The 19,389-nt window shown below is 41.1% G+C and overlaps 1 protein-coding gene across 3 annotated transcripts in view; it reads left to right on the top strand.

The window, feature by feature from the left end:
• C4H4orf50 (chromosome 4 C4orf50 homolog) overlaps positions 1 to 19,389 on the top strand; it is a 48,685-nt gene that overhangs the window by 27,914 nt on the left and 1,382 nt on the right. The window contains exons 12-14 of one of the 3 annotated variants that reach the window (XM_075752520.1): positions 2,192 to 2,434; positions 3,513 to 3,923; positions 18,943 to 19,184. In XM_075752520.1, the coding sequence (XP_075608635.1) occupies positions 2,192 to 2,434; positions 3,513 to 3,902 (633 nt within the window). In that variant the 3' untranslated portion in view covers positions 3,903 to 3,923; positions 18,943 to 19,184. Of the gene's footprint in view, positions 1 to 2,191; positions 2,435 to 3,512; positions 3,924 to 6,366; positions 7,859 to 18,942; positions 19,185 to 19,389 lie in introns of those variants that run through there. The other 2 variants (XM_075752521.1, XM_075752522.1) reach the window with 2 other exon arrangements.

Raw genomic sequence — 19,389 nt, 5'->3', positions numbered from 1 at the left:
GGGCTGCCCTTTGTAACTCCTCCACCGCTTTCAGCCAGCCAGCATTTTTTTGTGAGTGCTAGGGAGATACTGCACTTATAACCTTGGTTAGAAACCAAGGACTTCTGAGGCTGCCTTTGGCTTCTGTGTTTATAGGGGAACATCCAAATGTATAGCTTTCACTCTCCAACTGATCTATGCCTGTGGTGCTAGGATAAGATTGGGTATTAATGCCATCCTACCTAAATAAATGCTGCATCCAGATAGTGTCACAGACTCCTTCTGTAATCAGTGTAGAGAAAGTAAGTCTTTTAGGGAAGAGCAGCAATCTAAATTATGTGCTCAAAGTTGGTTGATATGAGTGGTCCTTCAATTCCATCTTGTTCACTGGCCTGAAGAAAATGAGCCAGGTGGCAGCTGCTCCTGGGAGTGTCTCAGCTGGCCAGACATGCTTGTGTTTGGTACTTTTAACAAGACCAATAGCAGCAGAATTGGTTCCCTCCTGTCATGGTGGGGAGCCAAGACCAGAAGCTGAAATAGGATCAAAGGCGGTGTTCTTTGCTTGTCTTTACCACTCATGTCCTCTCACACAGTGTATCCTGGGGAAGGGTCTGTCCTGCAGCACACCAGGTCTAAAGACAGACAGGCACAGCTCACCCTTGTGACCCTGTGAGCTGAGTACCAGTTGTTGGTGTACTTAAGAATCATAAGACACACACTTCAGGAGGCCCGTGAGCTTTGAGGGTTGCTTTGCCAACAGGAGATGAGGGCAATGAGCTTCTTCAGGTCTGGCTAGCTTGTATACCTCAGCTGCTGGGATTCAGTGTCACCTCCACAGCTTGGGCCAGTACAGCACCACTGATACCTATATGGTTTACTTCTGGTGTTGGAGCTGCTCCTGAACTCCTTGCAAGCAGCGTGTGTCTCAAAAAGCTCCACGTTGATCACTCCTGCAAGACGGGGAAACTTCTTGTCTTAGCAATGGCAACAGCTTACACACCATACATTCTTCTTCATGCTGTAATATTATTATATTTTGATGCATGAGCTTGCCATTAAATGCCAGTCTTTCTGGGGGATCACTTCAGAGCAATCTTACACCACTATGGCATTTCAGAATCCTTGGATTTATTTATTTATTTTTAAATGGACACAAGTGATGTAGCTAATGCTCATTAAAGATGTACAGAGGAAAAACAATATATTATTTTAAACAAAATGTGTTGTACATTAAGTAACCATATTTATAGTATTTGCATTTCTGGAGCTTTTGCAAGAGGGCTAATGACAATGAGGTGATACCTCGTAATTAGATGTATTAATTTTGGAAAAAAATAAATATTTTAAAAACCCCAAAGGCTGAAACTGTCATTAACAACCTTAAATTTGTTTTTCTGTGCAATTACAAGAAAAAAAAAGTAACATCCTGTAGCTTCAATAAATTTGTATTTTAATGATAAAATGCTACTGCCCTGTGACAGTCATTTATGTTCAGGGAGATTTTCTTTTCCTGCTTGCAGCTATTATGAAAAAGTGCGTAATTAAACAAATGCCATTTCTCTCTAGATCTGGCTTCAATTCAATGAAGATATTCAAGAAAGATAATGTTTTTTGTGGTGTTAAAGTTGATTTGGAGGTGAAATAAGATTAACTGAATTAATATTATTTTGATTCAGAATAGGAGGGTCTGCTTAAGAGTTCGTGTAGTTGAACTAATACACTTTAGAAGTCTATTCAGCTTGACTTTCCTGAGCATTCATAGGTAAATGAACCTGAATTTCTTGTGTAGTGTAGAGTGAGAGAATATATGTGAAAGAATCACAATAGAAATTTTGAGATTCTTTAAGGGGAGAGCTAACCTTATGCATTTTTTTAAATTAGATTTTTTTCTACTTTTTATCTAGGTTTTCTTAATATCCAGATGCAAATTTTGGCTGTAGTTAAAGCTTAGAGATTTTTTTTGTTTGTTTATTTTGGGGAAGAGTTGATGAATGCAGGATACCTTTTTAGACAGATGCAGGAATGCTTCACATCGAAAACAATTGGTATATTATCTTTTTTCTTATTTTGGTAAATGTAGTTTATTTACATTTAATTTCTGTGAACATTTATTGTAATGAATTAATCCGAGTGGTTTCTGCTAATCCAAAATAAACAGTGTTGGAAAACTTCATCTAGCTTGAATTTCTTAAAGCGGTATTTTCTCTTGCAGATGCTGCCTTCTTCCACAGACATTTCACAGGCCAGTGGGCAGCCAGAGGATCGTGAGACATCTGTCCGAGTGAATGGGATGGCTGGGTCAATACCTGCAAACTCTCAGCAAGAGGTGCGGAGCACCCACAGTTCTCGCATCACTCCAAATGTGTATGCTTGTTCTCCTACAAAATTAATAAGCCCAGAGAGGATCGTAGCCTTGCATCGAGAACTAAGACAAAACCGTCGCAAAAATTGCCAGGTCAGTAAAAATTTTGCCATCATTTTTAGTTTAGTGAAATCTATTATTCTTGGCAGTCGCTTTATAGATCATATAGATATTTGAATGATTGCTTTCAGAGATGCAAACTTAGTTGTTAGTTTAAATAAGCTGAGGATAATAAATGCTTAATGTTTTTCATTATACATTTTCCTCCCCGTTGTTTAGGAATGGCTTGAGGCATGTAAAAATAATTTAAAATCTTTGGTATGCTCTCTGGTAAGACTGTCTTTGAAAATTGTTAGATGTTTCTAAAAAAAAAAAAGTTATCATGTTTATCCTTTCCTACTTTTTTCTATCCAATTCTTTTTTCTTTTCTTTTTTTTTTTTTTTTTTTTTTAGTGATCCAATTATTTCTATGCCCTGAAGCTCTTTATAGTAATTTCCATTAACTGCAGGAATCCTGTTAAGAACAGAGCTGATCAATTGCAATTGCATTTGTGACAGTCTGCTGCTAAACTAAACACGCAGGAGATTTCACCCTCTCTGAGACAACATAACCTCTCCATAATTGTACAGAAACAAAATTCAAGTATGCAATTACTGGAGCCAGTTAGCTAGAGTAGTTACAAATATTACTCTACTGAATTTCCATTATAATCTTGGATTAAAATAAATGTAATAAGTAAAAGCATAGTTTCTGCTTTTGGCATTAATATTTGAAAAAATCATGTAAGATACTGAAATCTCCTTTTATTTAAGAAATTTATTATACAATGAAACGATGACTCAGAATTCCAATAACATGTGAACCCATTAAGTTATTTACTCCGGGGGATATATGTGACAGTTCAAATCCAGTTTCCTGGTCATTTTCTTTATCATAGTCACATATCAATGAAAATATTGTCACAAAAGAAAATAATTAAGGAGACCAGAATGCAAGTACTTCTTTGAGTGACCTGATCTTTGTAAACTCGGGGATTTTAATTTTTTTTTTAATATATATATCATGTGCTCTAATTAAATCCCAATGAGAGCATGATGCAGGCCTACTGTACACACAGAGTAGCCTGGGACATCCAAGGTTATGGGGTTTTTTGTCTTCTTTTCTCCTCAGGTACCTTCAGTTGTCTCCTCCACCTCAAATCCAGAGGCTGACTGCAACCTGCCCATGATCCACGAGGAAGCCCCTTGGCCTCTGCCCTCAAGGATGAAGGATGCGCTGGTGCCTCCGGAGCGTAGCGCTTTCTGGGCCATGAAGGGGAGGGATCGGTTGTCGAAATCTGATGATGTATTTTGGGGTCAAATAGGAAATCAGCATGCAGGTGCTATTCCCCAGGGAATGAAACAGAAAAATGCCATTATGAATAAGGCATGGCGCTCTAGAGAAAAAACAGATGGCTCAACCTCAGCTACCGCAGCAAAAAGCTATTTGTCAGACGTGTTGTCAGCAAGTAATAGAGGTCGAAATCCTGTGGGGAGAAATCAGCTGCACAGGAAAGAATAAAACCCGCAGAAATAAAACAAGGTAAAGCATCTTAGCAATGTGATTTTCCCGTTGTGTTACAAAAGTACTAATCATTTTCTAAAACAAAGATATTTTACTAGTTAGCATGGCCTAGCAACTAGTTTGAGAGGAGTGGAAAATTTACATGAAAAAGAACTGCAATACCTTTTATGATTAAAATTTCTTAGAGCACTTGATGTCACTGAAACCTATGGATTTTTCAGTAGCAGGACTGCCTCCCCACTTTCTTTCCACCACTTGTTTATGATTGGCTTTTCTTTTAACTGCGGCTGTGAAACAACGTATTGAATCACTTGAACTTTTGTGTATAACCCGGTTCTTCAGCGTGCCGTGGCAAGTTCTGAAAGAACATCTGGCTGGAGTGGCTGGTTCCTCTGGAACTTTAAGGAAATGTTGGGTCGTGGATTGCCTGGAAACCCATTTTACAGAAATCGGGGGATAGCTTTGCTGTCAGTGTTTCTTTAGTGTCTTGGGATTTATTTTTTAATTTTTTTTTTTTTTTAACAAACTGACCTACAGCAGGGTACTCCATATATTCCTGTAGGTGTTAGTATCTGTAAAGTAGCATCCTTCAACAGTTAACAGATTGCAATTTGACTTGAGTAGTGTCACTGGAGGTGTTCCTGACCACTTTCCTTGGGTGACCACTGGGGTATCATGAGTGCAGTAACAGCTGAGTTTGAGGGATGGAGAACTCAGACTGCACCCTGTGCTGCCAACCCCCTGTACCTACATTATGGAGAAGCAATAGTTAATACTTTTGGAAAACCTCCATTATTCAAATCTTTCAGCTATCTTTATTATTAGAAAAGGGCATTTTTAACACACAGTGATATGAGGCACTATTCCTGTGCTCATCCTCTGCCTCCATTCATTACCCCGGTTGGTTCGCAGTATGTTACTACTTTGCTGCTGGTTTTTAGAAACCAGAAACAGAATGGCTGGTTTTGAAGAAATATTAATGCAAACACTCACACTTCATTGTGGGAAACATCGGTCAGGTAGCAGTGCAATTGCTTATGGCAGTAACTGAATTGGTCTTCATCCAACACCTCTTTAGAAAAGACACCAGATGCCAAGGGAAACAGCCCCTGGGAGCAATGTTTTGGAGCACTGTCTAAGGAGAGGAGACACCGGGGAGGTTCCAGAATCTGGGTTTCTGCTTTCATGTGTCATTCTTCTGAATATACTTGATACCTAGCCAGCAGCTGCCTTATCAAATGTTAAGATATTTTAATGTGGAAAAACACTTGTAAATATTTGACGTGGTAGCTTTTATATTGATAAAATGATGCTTTAAAAATTAGCACTTGTGAGAACTTTTTTGGAGCTTTACCTTATGACAGTAAAATACAGGGCCTGGAAGTTAAGGCTAGAGGTCAGATTGTAATGCATGAAGTGCGCTAATAATAAGGGTATTAATAATAATACCCTGTGATAACAAGATAATAAGTCTTTGTTATCCTAGTGTAGCTATCTACTTTGTGATTGGGAGCATAGTAACTTACGGTGAAATCAAGCCTTTCTCAGTCCAATCCCTTTCTGTCAAAGACAAGTGCAGTTCATGTTAAACTATCAGGCTTCATTTTAAGCTAATTAGGTTATTTGACCCTATTCTTCCCCCTGCTTCAATTAATAATTTCCTGAACAAGGACTGCAGACACACACAGGTGTAAACAGGGGAACAGACACTGGCAAGCATATCACCTGCATGGAAGCACTGTGATGCAAAATGGACTCAAGCAATTCCTCGGGCAAATGGATTCTGTGCTGGCACTTTGTCGCTTTGGTTCACAAGTCACAGACTTCAGTTAAAATCCTGTAGCCCCTTGTTTTTTTAATTTTTTAAGTCCTCCATTCTTCATACTACAAAGCATTGTTTAGACATATGCAGATCCCACAGCTGTCATTAGGGTAGCTGTTTCAGTTGCTTTTCATTTCTCTCAAGTAAAAATGTGAGATTTTAGACACTACAGTGGAGGAATGGTAATAATTTAACAGCAATCTGTTTGGAGTACTGCATGCAAAAGCATTAGAAAAGGTGAGTCAGCTAAAGGTTTTCTTTTTTAAACCCCTGTCCTAGTCCATTTTTTCCCAATACTGAATGGGCAAATGAGAAGTGATAGTCAGATTATTATGTGCTAATTGATGTACAAGAAGATTAGATGATGCATTGCACCATCAAACAAGCCCCTTCAAATTCTTTAAACAGAGTCATTTATAGAAACCAGCTCCAAGATGTCCAGTGGCAGGCCAGATGGTTCATATATTGGTATCCTGCCAAGCTGAGGTCCTTTGGGAGTCTGAGCTTGATGAGTAACTCATATGGAATTGTTACTATTGCCCCTTATTCTGTAAATTATTTGTAGATTTTGGGTTTTTTTCTGTTTGTGGGTTTTGTTTTTTTTTTAATTGAGGGTAATGAGTAGCAGTGTGCTTACAGAACACATCTGACCAGTTCACTTGTGTTGAATGACCTGCGATCTGCTGTTTGTCATCTGTGGACCTGCCCGAGTCAAATGGCATTATCTGTGCTTGACTGGATGATCAGGACACTTGGAAGGAAGCTGGATGACAGCGTGCTTCCTACCAACAGACATTCACTGAGCCTGCTCCCCATTCAGGCTCTTCCACTTACAAGGAACTTCTTTGAGACAGCACAGACACAGAAAACCATTTGCTAGGATCAGTATTTCACATCAAATGAGTGTTTATTAACATATTTGGGCAATATTTGCCCAGTTCTTTTTTTCTACACTTGAACCCCACAGTACTAAAGGCAAAATATCTCATTTTAGCAGCAAGGTCATCTTTTTTGTCTCTAGTTTTAACAGAAGTATTACTTAGAAATATAATGTAAATGAAGTACATGGAAGTAGTAACCTGAAATGGTGCATGGTGTGTGAAAGATAAACTTAAGGAAACTCATGGTGTACCTCAGGCTACAAATGCACCATAGAGTAGCTGTATCCCCATTGCGGGAGGGATTGGAATCTGAAAATCCAAAACCGCTGGGAGGAATAGCCATTCTCCTGTGAAAGGGGTTTTTTGGTTGTTTGGTTGTTTTTTTAAAAAAAATCCATCACTTTCCTCCAACACTGAACAAGCAGTTTTATATAATCAAAGGAAGCTAAAAATTCTCCTGTACTCATCCTTTATCTCTTTTGCTCTTCTCTGATAGGAAAGCTCATAAACAGGGAATGTAATGCTGGTTTTTATATTCAGATAAAAAGAAACAGAACACCTAGAATGACGGATCATGTGTATATTAAGAAAGTTCTCTTCAATCAATGCATTTCTTGTATTAGACTACTCCTGTTCCTCCTTTTTTCCAGGAAAATAGCATTCATATAATATTTTAAGAAAATAGTAAGTTGCCCTGTATTTTGTCTACACTCACCTGTGCATGCAATCTTGCTTAACTACTAAGAATTCACTCTGCAAGTTCAAAAAATAAGTCAGTGGCCAGTTACATTTTAGGAACCTCTAAAACAGACATGGTTTGGTCAAAATCACTGGAAGGAACATGGTCTGTGTCCTTTGAGAATCAGTGCACTGGAGAAGGCCTGGAAGACACTGGAAACTGGGGAAGATGACAAAGTTCAGTGTCTCTAAAATAAATGATGCCTACGTCCACTCTAGGTTCTCCTGGAGATTAAACATTCGTAGAAAATGGAGAAGGGTTGGTCTGGAAGCCTGGCACTCCCCATCTACTGCTTTTCTTGTACTATGAATAGCTTTTATACGCATAGGAATTTTGGGGATCAGATCTGATGCTCAGCCTGTAGTAACCCAGTTCCATGCTCAGGACTGATATTTTTATGAGTCAGAACAAAAATGAGTTGCCCATGATTAAATTTTCTGTAGTCCTTAATATTTCCTGTTTATATTTTTTGGGTAGCAATTCTGATGTGTAAAAGCACTATCTAATATTTTTTTAGTAACAGCCTTTTCATTTAGCCCTGTAGATATGCATATTAAATCTACCTAATAAAACCAGATAATACATGAAAAATTTCTGCAGTGCAGACCTTTCTCTTAAGACCAGATTAAAACAAGAAACTCTCACATCTGTTTGTACAACTGTATTGTCAGCAGGTCAGGCAGCCAGTAGCTTTGACCCTAGTCCATCTTTCTTGCAATAGCTTTTTCCTGGGAATAAAGAGAACAGGAGGGACTAGGACAGAAAATGGAATATCCCAGAAACCTTGGCCTATTGCATTTAGCTAGGAATATTGTCTTTCCCCAGTCTGTGGCACTGATCCTCAGTCAAGTTAATGGTGAACCATAGAATAATGTGTTCATTTATGTATAAATATGTATAAAATATTTATATGTGCATATATATATATATGTAATTCCATGGTGTTTGGCATAAATTAATGTAGTATAAAATAACAGGGAGAAGTCACTTTCCACAGATTTTTTCTTTCCTTTTTTCCTCTCTCCCTTGACATTTGCTAATAGAAGCAGGAACATGAGAAGACTGAGGGTGGTGGTGGTTGTTGTTGTTATTATTATTATTTTAAAGATTGAATTTAAACCTTAAGAGAAAATTGAGATTATGCAGTGGAAGTTCTTGTTGTACCTTGACTCCTCTGCAGGTTAAAATCCAGGTATATATTGATCCGTCTTCCCTTTTCCAAATACTCTAACTTCCATGGGAAGGAAACTCACTTGTGCACTCCACCTGTCAGCCCAAGTGTAGCTGACAGTGGGACCAGAGCAATGGGGGACACTTGCCCTGTAGCCATTTAGCTCCCCATTGTCTCTTCGCTGCTGAAAGAGGGGAACAAAAAAGATCAGTGGCTATATAAAATATTCTCAGTACATTTTTTTCTTGCTTCTATATGCATAAACTATTGAACCTTTACTGGGTAGGAGTTAGGCACCGCTAGGGAGAATGCCAAGCTCCCACAGTGGAAGCTAGGCTGACTTGCATCCTTGTTAAAGATCTCTCGAACTGTAGCCACTGTCATATTTTATGCAATATAACCTATCTGCCTTTGGAAAGTTCAATGTACTGTGGCAAGTTCTTGAGAGAAAGTAATGACTTGTGAAGTAAGGAGCTCTTAAAAAGAAGAGGGGAAAAAAACAGCTAGAGGATCTTATTGCAGATGATGGGTCAGGTTCACCAGGGTGCCACAGCAGCTCCGTTTCAGTCTGGTGATGCAGAGCAGCTGTAAGCACTGAAACTGTGTTTATGTTCAAGCCATTAGTGAATCAGGTCAAACGTCTAAGAATAGAGAGACTTCTTTGCTTGATGGGTTACTGGGAACATTTAATCAATAATTACTCAGAAATTGAGATGTTATCTGTTCTGCCTAGTTACTGCAGTTTTGGTCACAGTGTGAGAACACGGAGCAGAGTAAAGGGGAATTTCAGTAAAGGATTCCTTGAAGTTTATTTGGGTTGGACTTGTGCTAATTGTATTTGGACAAGAGCGAGAAGCTTTGAAGTGCCGTGGCCTCTCAGCATATGGCTGTCTGGCAAAGCCTTCTTTGAGTGGGAGGTTCCTGGAGCACATTGTCAATTTTTGTAACGTGGGTCCAAGGCTGAAAGTCGCGATCAATTCTTTCTCACCCTTAGTGAAAGCCGCAGCTAGAGAGGGAGGACGTGGCCGTCTCTTGTTGCCCTCCCATGCCCCCACCATCTGCTGGGTGCTGCCTCTCTGTTTTCCCATCTGTGGGCTGTGGACTCTGTCTCTCTGCAGCCACATCTTTGTTTCCAGCTGGCTGCAGACAGTCCCTTCTGGTGAGTGGGCTTTAAAATCTAGGGATGAGGCTGCCTTGCTGGAGGGTACCAATAGTTTGTGACTGTTTCCTCAGGGAGCTTTACTTGGAGGGCACAAGGCTGTTCTTGTCTCACAGAGGAGCTGGTTTGTAGGAGAAACAGCAGTTCATCATGTGGGTGCTCTGTGGTAGTGAGCAGCTGGGGTCTGCTCATCTCTGCCACCCTTACAATTTTGTGTGCCTTTTCTGTGCTGGATATAATCAGCAAGATGCCGTGGCTTCTGAATGAACAATTTGTGGTGGGTTGACTCTGGCTGGAGGCCAGGTGCCCCCCAAAGCTGCTCTATCACTGCCTTCCTCAGCTGGACAGGGGAAAGAAAATATAATGAAAGGCTCCTGGGTAGAGGTAAGGGCAGGGAGAGATCCCTCGCCCGTTACTGTCAGGGGCAAACCAGACTCAACTTGGGGAAATTAATTTAATTTATTACCAATCAAATCAGAGTAGGATAATGAGAAATAAACCCAAATCTTAGAACTCCTTTGTGCCACCCCTCCCTTCTTCCCAGGCTCAACTTCACTCCTGATTTCTCTCTCTACTCCTTCCCCGCCAGCGGCACAGGGGGATGGGGAATGGGGGTTGTGGTCAGTTCATCACATGTTGTCTCTGCTGCTCCTTCCTCCTCAGGGGGAGGACTCCTCACACTCTTCCCCTGTTCCAGCCGGGGGGTCCCTCCCATGGCAGTCAGTCCTCCACCACCGTCTCCAACGTGAGTCCTTCCCATGGGCTGCAGTTCTTCACAAACTGCTCCAGCGTGGGTCCCCCCCAAGGTCACAAGTCCTGCCAGCAAACCTGCTCTGGCGTGGGCTCCTCTCTCCGTGGGGCCACAGGTCCTGCCAGGAGCTTGCTCCAGCGTGGGCTTCCCACGGGGTCACAGCCTCCTTCAGGTGTCTCCACCTGCTCTGGTGTGGGGTCCTCCACAGGCTGCAGGTGGAATCTCTACACCCCCTCATCCTTCCTCCATGGGCTGCAGGGGGACAGCCTGCTTCACCATGGTCTTCTCCGTGGGCTGCAGGGGAATTTCTGCTCTGGTGCCTGGAGCCCCTCCTCCCCCTCCTTCTGCACTGACCTTGGTGTCTGCAGAGTTGTTCCTCTCACATCTTCTCACTCCTCTCTCTGGCTGCAGTTGCTGTTGTGCAGCAACTTGTCCCCCTCCTTAAATACGTTATCCCAGAGGGGCTACCACTGTCACTGATTGGCTTGGCCTTGCCCAGTGGTGGGTCCGTCTTGGAGTTGGCTGGCATTGGCTCTATCAGACACAGGGGAAGCTTCTAGCAGCTTCTCACAGCAGCCACCCCTGTAGCCCCCCTGCTGCCAAAACCTTCCCATGCAAACCCAATACACAGTTAAAGATCTTTTGTGGATGGTGGATCTTTCACATATAGCCATTTATGGATGAGCACACAGGGTTTTTTTTATATACATGAGCTGGGCAGAAATAAATAACAAATCTACTTCATATGGCTCTGTATGATCTGGATAACTCATCATTTTGCAAGGCAGAAGTATACTGTCTATATAGCTGGTGCGCAGAAATGTAGAGAAGCCAAGGTCCAACTAAAGAGCTTTAATTAAGAGCACACTTAGTGTTATCAACATTAAATTAAGACATGGTCTCATGGAGAACAATTCCTAAGTCTGAATTGGAAGGTAGAGGTCATCTATTTTTTTAAGATGGCTGCAGAGGTTTTCATCCCCTAATTTACTTCTCGTAGCTCATCATGGCCCATTGCCTCCTATCCATGAGTAGAAATCACCATCTCCTCAAACCCGTCAGTGTGGCTGCTCAAGTGATAAATCTCTGAAAGCATTTCTGTCAGAATGAACTACTAAAGAGCAGATGACCACAGAAGGACCTCTGCAAGGTCTGGTGAAATAGTGGTGTGTAGCAGGTGGTTGGCCCTGCATGAGTGTTGGAGAGCGCATTGGAGACAATAACCTTTTCAGGTTTTTGAAAACTAAGAAACAAAGCTGCAACTGGTGTGGACAAGTATCCCAGTGTGTTAGATGGTCTGAACTGGGTTCAGAACAGAAAGTACTTTGTGTGATGATAGGTAGAAGAGCCAGAAAAAAATCACTGCTTTTTGTATCTGACATCTGCATCTTTCCCAGACTTTTAGATGTCTCTGTGAGACTGGGATTTGCGCTGACTTTTGCATGCGCACAGGCAATTGACTCAACATTTCCTGGTTCTTCTCAGGTGACACGACATCTTTACTAGGCTACAGAATTAAGCTCTTTATTGCTTACAGCTCAATCAACACTTCAGACCTTCACAGCAGTGACTGTCAGATGTCTGTCTCCTGGGAAGGGAGTTTGTTATCATGTGTTTAGGAACTAAGCTTAATTCATGCTCTAGTGAGTGAGATTCCTTGAGTTAGTTTCCTAGGGTCCCTTGACAGTCATGAAGAGCAATCAACACTTGATCTACAGGAATGGATTCATCTCATCACAGTGTAGGTCTAAAATAGGCAAGATGATCTGCACTCTGGAGGTGCCTTTTCAACTCAGTGAATATAAAGATGAGTGGAGAGGGACGGCCTCAGATGTCCACACTGCAGAAGAAAGGGAAGGTGATTCCCAAAGTAGTTTAGTTGTAAATAAAGGTCATATGGGACTTAGTTGTGATGATCTGGTAGTGCCTAGCAGGACAAAGACTTGAAGTCTTCCTCCTGTGTCCTGGGTGATTGCTCTGAACACTAGACAGGCCTTCTCGTAAGAGATAATGGACATTAACACTTAGGAACCTCTCTTTTGTGTTCTAGCTCTTTTTCAATCCTTCCATCTGAGGGCTTTTCCTTTGTACTTATGCCTTGGATTAACTATATAGTTTTGTCTTAATTTATAGTCACCAACGCTGCTGGTTTCACTGTAAGGTGTTTAGGTACCGGTTTATAAATATATTCAATAGGAAATAAAATGTGTATGTAGATCTGAAACCTTGTTGACCTGACAAGTTCCCCTGAGGCCCTGGGATATCAGAGACAGCATTCATCAAGTGAGGCATTGAGAATATGCTGGGTCTAGTGCCAATATTTAGGAGCTTTTGCATAAAAATAAGCTGAATTCACTGTTGTTTATCTGTGTACTGCTCTTGTCCGTGCTTCCTCTAGAACAGTGTAAAATATGCAGAAGAGAGGGCAACAACTTATAAAATAGTGTATTCAAATGCAAGGATTCAGCCTGAGCTGTGGAGAGTTTTCCTCAGTGGATTAGTACCTGCAGTCACTGCCGTTCTCCTGGGGAATCACGTAGGCACATGTGTTTCCTTTAGAGGGCTTCTGACCTCTTTTGTGTTCTTCCTCTTAATTTCTGTGTCCTAAGTAAGGTGATATTAAAATAAATCCTTGTTGGTATGCTTCCTTGGGAGCTTTACAGAGTGTAAGGGAGGGAAGTAGTTTCTGCTGCTTCTAAATTAAAAGCAATTGCTCAAATTCCTGCAAGCCTCCGGAAGATGATGTGTCTGCTAAGAATGAGTGCTGCTCTTTGCACTAGCAAACTGGATGCTGGGGAGACAATAATGTGATTATCAAGACACATCTTTCAGTTTAATAAACCATTTTTAGAATAAGGCTCTGCCTCAGTTTAATATTAGTCCTTGGGAAAAAAATTCTAAATGTTAGCATGAAAATAAATACTTCTTCCCTCTTTCAAAATAAACATACTGTCTTCTGCAGCACTGTGGTACATTGTAAGTTAAGCTTTTTATAAACAAATGGCATATGAATAAGACAATTACCTTAGCAGTATTATTATAAGTAATTTCTGCTGTGGGTAAATCTGACTCTTTTTGAACATAAAAACATTCATATTTTATTTCCTAGCCTAGCTTTTCCCTCAGAAGAGGTTGTCTTGTCTTTAAGACTTATTTGAAATGTCATGATGTATGTCCTACTACGAATTACTACTTTTGAGCTCTCAGTTGAACAGAGGTCATAGCAATATATTGTTTTGTGCAGTAAAACTGAATATTCTGGAAGCTTAACACGGGGGGCTTGTTTCTGCTCCAGAACAATTGGTTTGGGACTGATTACCAAGTCACAGTGTTGTACAAAATGTCTGAATCTGCTTGCCAGTCTCCTCCTTGATTATCAATGGCAGAAACTACGTTTCCATCTGTGTGCTTTACATTGGGACCCCTTTGCACAGGTATCTCCACTCCCTCCTGTCCCTTGGCAGGGAGTTTATACTGCTTCCACCGCCAGCGCACCCGGAGTGTTTTCCCTTGGCAGCAAAGCTGGTACATCCCCAGCCATCACAGAACTGACACCCATCCATCGACTCCCAGTGAGAGTAAAACATCAGCCGCACAGCCCTCAGGCCCTGGGAGGTGCACTGCTGCCTCGGGCACGTGAAGCCCTGGGATTAATGTGAAATGATGCCCAATGATTAATGTGAAATAAAAGGTAGTGTTACATGGCCCAGTTAGATTAGATGCTCTTGATCTAATCCTGTCACTCAGCCACAGCTGTTAACAGTTTTATGTCCTCATAAAAGACTGTACCTGTGCTGTTGTAGGTTTTCAGGCTAAAAGAAAATCATATTATAACACAATATATAATCAGAGCTTATATAACTCAAAAGGATAAGAGATAAGCATCCATAAACTTAATCAGAAATTTAGAGGAGGATATGCTTAAACAAATATGATTTTACCACATTAAATGTTACAGAGACTTTTCAAAGTCTTAAGAAGGCATTAGGTATCCAATTTTCATTATCTTTCCATTTTAGTTGGTAACTAACGCCTCATGTCTTTGAAAATGTCCCCTAAATTATTGAATTTGATTATGCATGCTATATATAGCCATAGAGGGCCAAAGATGAGGATTCTTTGTGATTTTTAAATTTTGTTTTTATTCAGTGCAAATTTCCAATTGAAATATTTACCCATGGGACAGTATAAATAAAAGTAGCTGAAGAACCTCAAGGTGGTTTCACTGGGACTTGGTAACATTTAACTTTCTGAATGGCAAGCAATAGGATTGCTGAAAAGTTTGGGGGTTTTTTGTCACCCTGGGCATCAGGAAGCAACTGCAGAGTTGACTACTGTGCCACAAGGACAGTGGGCTTAATGGGAATTAACAGATTCTAGAGATCTTAAATGAATGTTCGTATCAGGAAGGACACTTTTCTGTGTGACAAGATCAATACCTCATTAGAGAAACCTTCAGTAAAGAATATTTTGAATGACCATATGATAAATAATATTCTCTTGACTGTAGGAAAAAGAGCTTTCCTGGAATAATGAATGATAAATAGAACAAAGATCATTTGGGAATAAAATGTAGCTGTTTGATCCATTTGATAATTTCCATCTGGATGGCATTTGCTTCCCTCAGTAAAGGGAATGGGAGCTGCCTATTTCTAGGCAATCTGTTCAGTTTCTTTCACAGGAAAGGACAGTTTAGCTATTCCTTCCATATGGGCATACGTTATTACATCTAACAAACATGTTGTTCATCTCTCATCTTATTCAGACCCTCTAAGCAGTCTTAATTCCTGGGTGGGTTGGGATGGGGATTGAATATCCCCTCTCTATTGATTTCTGGAGGGGAAAGATCCCCATTATTCTGTATAGACAAGTGCTGGTTAATTTATTAAAACAAAAGAAACTTTGCTTGAGGGAGCAGAAAGCAAGATGATGATGGGCCCAATGATGCTGAAGGAATACAGGTCTGCAAGCGTAGCTCCCTGCTATTGTGGGATCCGAGTCATACAATCTCTGTCATAAATTAAGCAAGCTCTATCTCAGGATTCTGCCTCTAGAACAACAACATATTCTAACATTAAAAGAGTCACTATAATCATAGAATCATAGAATGGTTTGCGTTGGAAGGGACCTTAAAGATCATCTAGTTTCAACCCCCCTGCTGTGGGCAGGGACACCCTCCACTAGACCACGTTGTCCAAGGCCTCATCCAACCTGGCCTTGAACACTTCCAGGGATGGGGCATTATGGGGCATGATCATAACATCGTCTTGGCTAATCGAAGAGACTATTTCCTTGGTACAATGAGGTTACACCGGTTAATGCTTTGTATCTCCCACTGCCCTGGGTCGACTGGATCTTGTGTATTTTTAGCAGGTTTTTTCCTATCTGTGTTTTTTTGTCCAAGGCAGCCTGGGCCCTTTGGTTAGCTTTCAGGAAGACTTGTGTATCCAAGGGGATAAGTCAGACCTGCTCCACTCTGATACCCTGGTTGGACAGCGAGGTCTGCACCCTGCTCCCTGCACTGAGAAGGGAGCAGCATGAATTCCTGTTGCCCAAAACATTATGAGGTACCTAAGCACAATAAGCATGTAGGTAAGCACTGATGCTTTGTCCTTGGAATACTTTTATTTGAAAAGCAATTCTGTTCTCTGTATCATATTTTTTTGGGGAAGTACTTGTGTCTAAAACTTTTGAAAAGTACTGAAATATATTCCAAAGATCCCTGTGCATAAAAGCAGGAAGGAGCAGTAGGAATTGCTGCTTTGCTGCTTGTAGTTTAAGAAGACAACTCTATTTTCTTTGAAATGAAAAACAAGTTTGAAATTTTTTTCCTTTGGCAAACACTTGATGTATCCCTGCAGAAATGGAATATTGTCTGACTGAATGGAAAGGGTGAAATATTAAGAAAATTAAGCAAAGGATATACTTAGTGCCTGGTGTTTTATGGCCACACCTCCTTCATCATTTTCTTACTAGTTGTCTCTAGGGACTGTTTATTCTCTTTCTTGGTTTGGTTTGACAGCTCTAAATTGAGACCTCTAGCTTGGAAATACTTGTGTGATCTAAAGAAAGAAGTCTGTGACGGGTGATATACTCCAGTTTCAGTGGAGGCTTACACAGATTCACATAAAGTTCAGTTAGGGTCTGTTTCTTGGGGAATATCAGTGCCTTGGCAATCACATATTTCATCAGTGAATTATGCATTTTGGATTTCAGTGCCTACTTCTTATCCATTGTCCTTGCTACTTGCTGGTTATGTTCAGACTGGACACAAGCAACCTGAGAGGCAGCAAGCTCTGACTGCTTACACCGTAGGCTTAAAGTGAGGCCGGACCATAACACTTGTGTTGGGGATGTGCAATCCAAAAGAATTTCTTAACTTCCAGAAAAGACATTTTTTTCTCATTCTGACCTTTAACAATCTGCATCAGTGAACAGAGCCATGTCGCAGGCAGCTGGTAGGAAGGCACTTGGCTCTTTCGCAGCCTGCATGTGATGCGCCTCCCGCATGGGAAGGGGCGTTCCACCAGATCTCACCTGCCAATCCCTTAAACACAAGGTTTTCCTGGTACAGTCAAACTAAATCTCTCTGCTGAGAAGTTTTGAGATTTCTTGTGGCTGGAAATAAAGGATTTAGCCTTAATTCCAGGCTGGCTTGGCTGTCCGTCTCCTCCGGGATTGCTCCTAAACTCTCACGTTGACAGGTGATAAAAAAGAGTGTTGGTGAGGTTTCTGGTGACATGGGGTCTTATTATTCATGAAGTCCACAAGCCACAGTGAAATTACTAAGGATTTAGGCCTAGCAGGCTGAGTTGGCTAAAGGTGCTTCTTTCATAGTTGCTTTAAAGAAGGTGAGGAGGGAGAAGAAAAAGATGTGAGGGAAGAAATGGTGGAAACAAGAATCTGTCCAGGAGCTGAAGCAGAGGCTAGTGGAAGAAGAGATGAAGTTGCATTGAGGGGTAAGGACTAGAAGGAAAACAGGCAGACGTGTGTCGGGCAGGACAAAGATTTGAACTTGAATCCCCTATTCACTATTCTGATGATTACGTTTTATAAATCTGTATATATTCTCAATTCTTTAGCATGTATTTAACTCTTCAGTAAAGCATAGTTAAAGCCAGAAACATTGTGATTCATGGTGAGGGTACAAACAGCTTCCTACAGTGATGGAAGGCTTTTTATGCTGCTAAATGACTCATATCAGAAACACTAATGTAAGTATTGTAATTGCTTGTCTTTCTCCATGTTGGTGTTTCCATGCAGCATTTGTTGAAGGAGCAAAGCACTGTAAAACCAGAAATATTCTGGATTGCCTTATGTATATGTTGCTCCTGTAGTGATTATGAAGGGTGAAAAAAAATGTTTTTTATTAGATTTCTTATGGGTGCATTTTAAGAAGCAAATGTCATATGATATATTAGGTTATTCTTTAAAATAGGGAGAAAAGAGGGATATGTGGAGTCTTCTTCTGTTCCCCAGAGTTTTAAGAACTCATGGCTGAGCCAGTTAGTGCACACATTTTTCATGTGAAATTCAGTCTGGCCGTGCTGGAGGCCTTTGTCCCTGCAGAGCATGCAACCAGGATTAGAAATCTTCAGGTGGGTTGACGCAGATGAGGTAAATAAAATGAGGCAGCAAAACGTGTTGTGTATTGAGGACTGGGAAGCACATATGCCTGGCTGCACAGAGCCCAGGTGCTGAAGGACTTCTTGGGGAGGGGAGAGGGAACGGGTCAAATAGAAGAAACAGATGTTGTCTAGGTGGGAATTCCCATTCATTTTATTTACTCACCTGGCTGTTGAGGAAACCCCATGACAACATGTGTTTTCAGCTGACAGCCTTTTCATAAGCCTAGCTGTGACAAATACAATGGAGAGAGCTGATGTCTCTTACTGCTGTGTCACTTCAGTTGCAGTTGTGAATTTTTTTTTTCTCTTCCTCTGAAAGTAGCTTTTAATGAGACAGAAGCAATATCTGGTTGGCTAACACAAATTAAACAGCCAGCTGAGTTTTCCTTCCTTTGCCAGAGTCCTTAGAGCTCTCTTTGTGCTCTTTAAGATTTTATCCAGACAGATCATGGCTTTTTCAATCCTGGTAGTGTGTGACAGTTTGATCTGGCTAATATCTACACCCTTAATGAGTTATTAAAGTGGGCAGCATCATTAAGAATTCACTTTATGCCTTGAAGCCTTTTTCAGACCTTTTTGTTACGAGACAACAGCGGCTACTGCTGGCAAAAGGGGCTTTGCTGCTGCAGTCGTGGCAGTGCAGGGGTTGTGCAAGCTGTGCCTGTGTGGTACCCCCACACGTGCTGACATTGTGCTGTGGACATCCTTTGAGCAATTAAGTTACAGCATTCAAATTATAGATGCAGTTATGTTAGGCATAACTTCCTAAAAATTGGCTTTATTCTTACTTGCAAGGTTACATCCTCATGTATCCTGCAGGCACATACTAGAACACAACTAGTGAAGGCAAATAGCCAAATTGCTGTGTTGTTTCTCATGCTTACAGAACGGAAACTTGCTTGTGGATAGAAATATGCTTGCAGACAGAAAGGGAAGATCCATAAAAAGAAGAGCCAGCAGCTGAAAGCAGATACCTTGGGGAGGAGAAGAGGGCAGACTGATACTGTCCAGAGCTTTCATCATCTGCTGCTCAAGGACTTCCTGAAGCAGAGCTGGTTTCTATTCACTCAGTGAACCTTGATGGATTTTTCTTCTGTTAGGTTGTCAAGTCTCTCTCAAACCTGCATAAACTTTTTGTATTTGCAATATACCATGGAAAGGAGGTCCAGCACTTAATTACGTTAAGAACCACTTTGTTATGAACCTGTTACCAATGTTTTCATTCGTGCACCCTGGCTCTTGTAATTCCTGGTTTTGCTCTCCACTTAGATGTCCTTTCACTCAAGAATCAGTCTGCACTACAGAGTGTAGGATTTGCACAAGACTCTATCTA

Source organism: Balearica regulorum, chromosome 4 (assembly GCF_011004875.1).
Source record: "Balearica regulorum gibbericeps isolate bBalReg1 chromosome 4, bBalReg1.pri, whole genome shotgun sequence".
NCBI classification, from domain to species: domain Eukaryota; kingdom Metazoa; phylum Chordata; class Aves; order Gruiformes; family Gruidae; genus Balearica; species Balearica regulorum.
The sequence above is the reverse complement of the archived record's forward strand: the minus strand, read 5'-3'. Positions and strand labels throughout refer to the sequence as shown.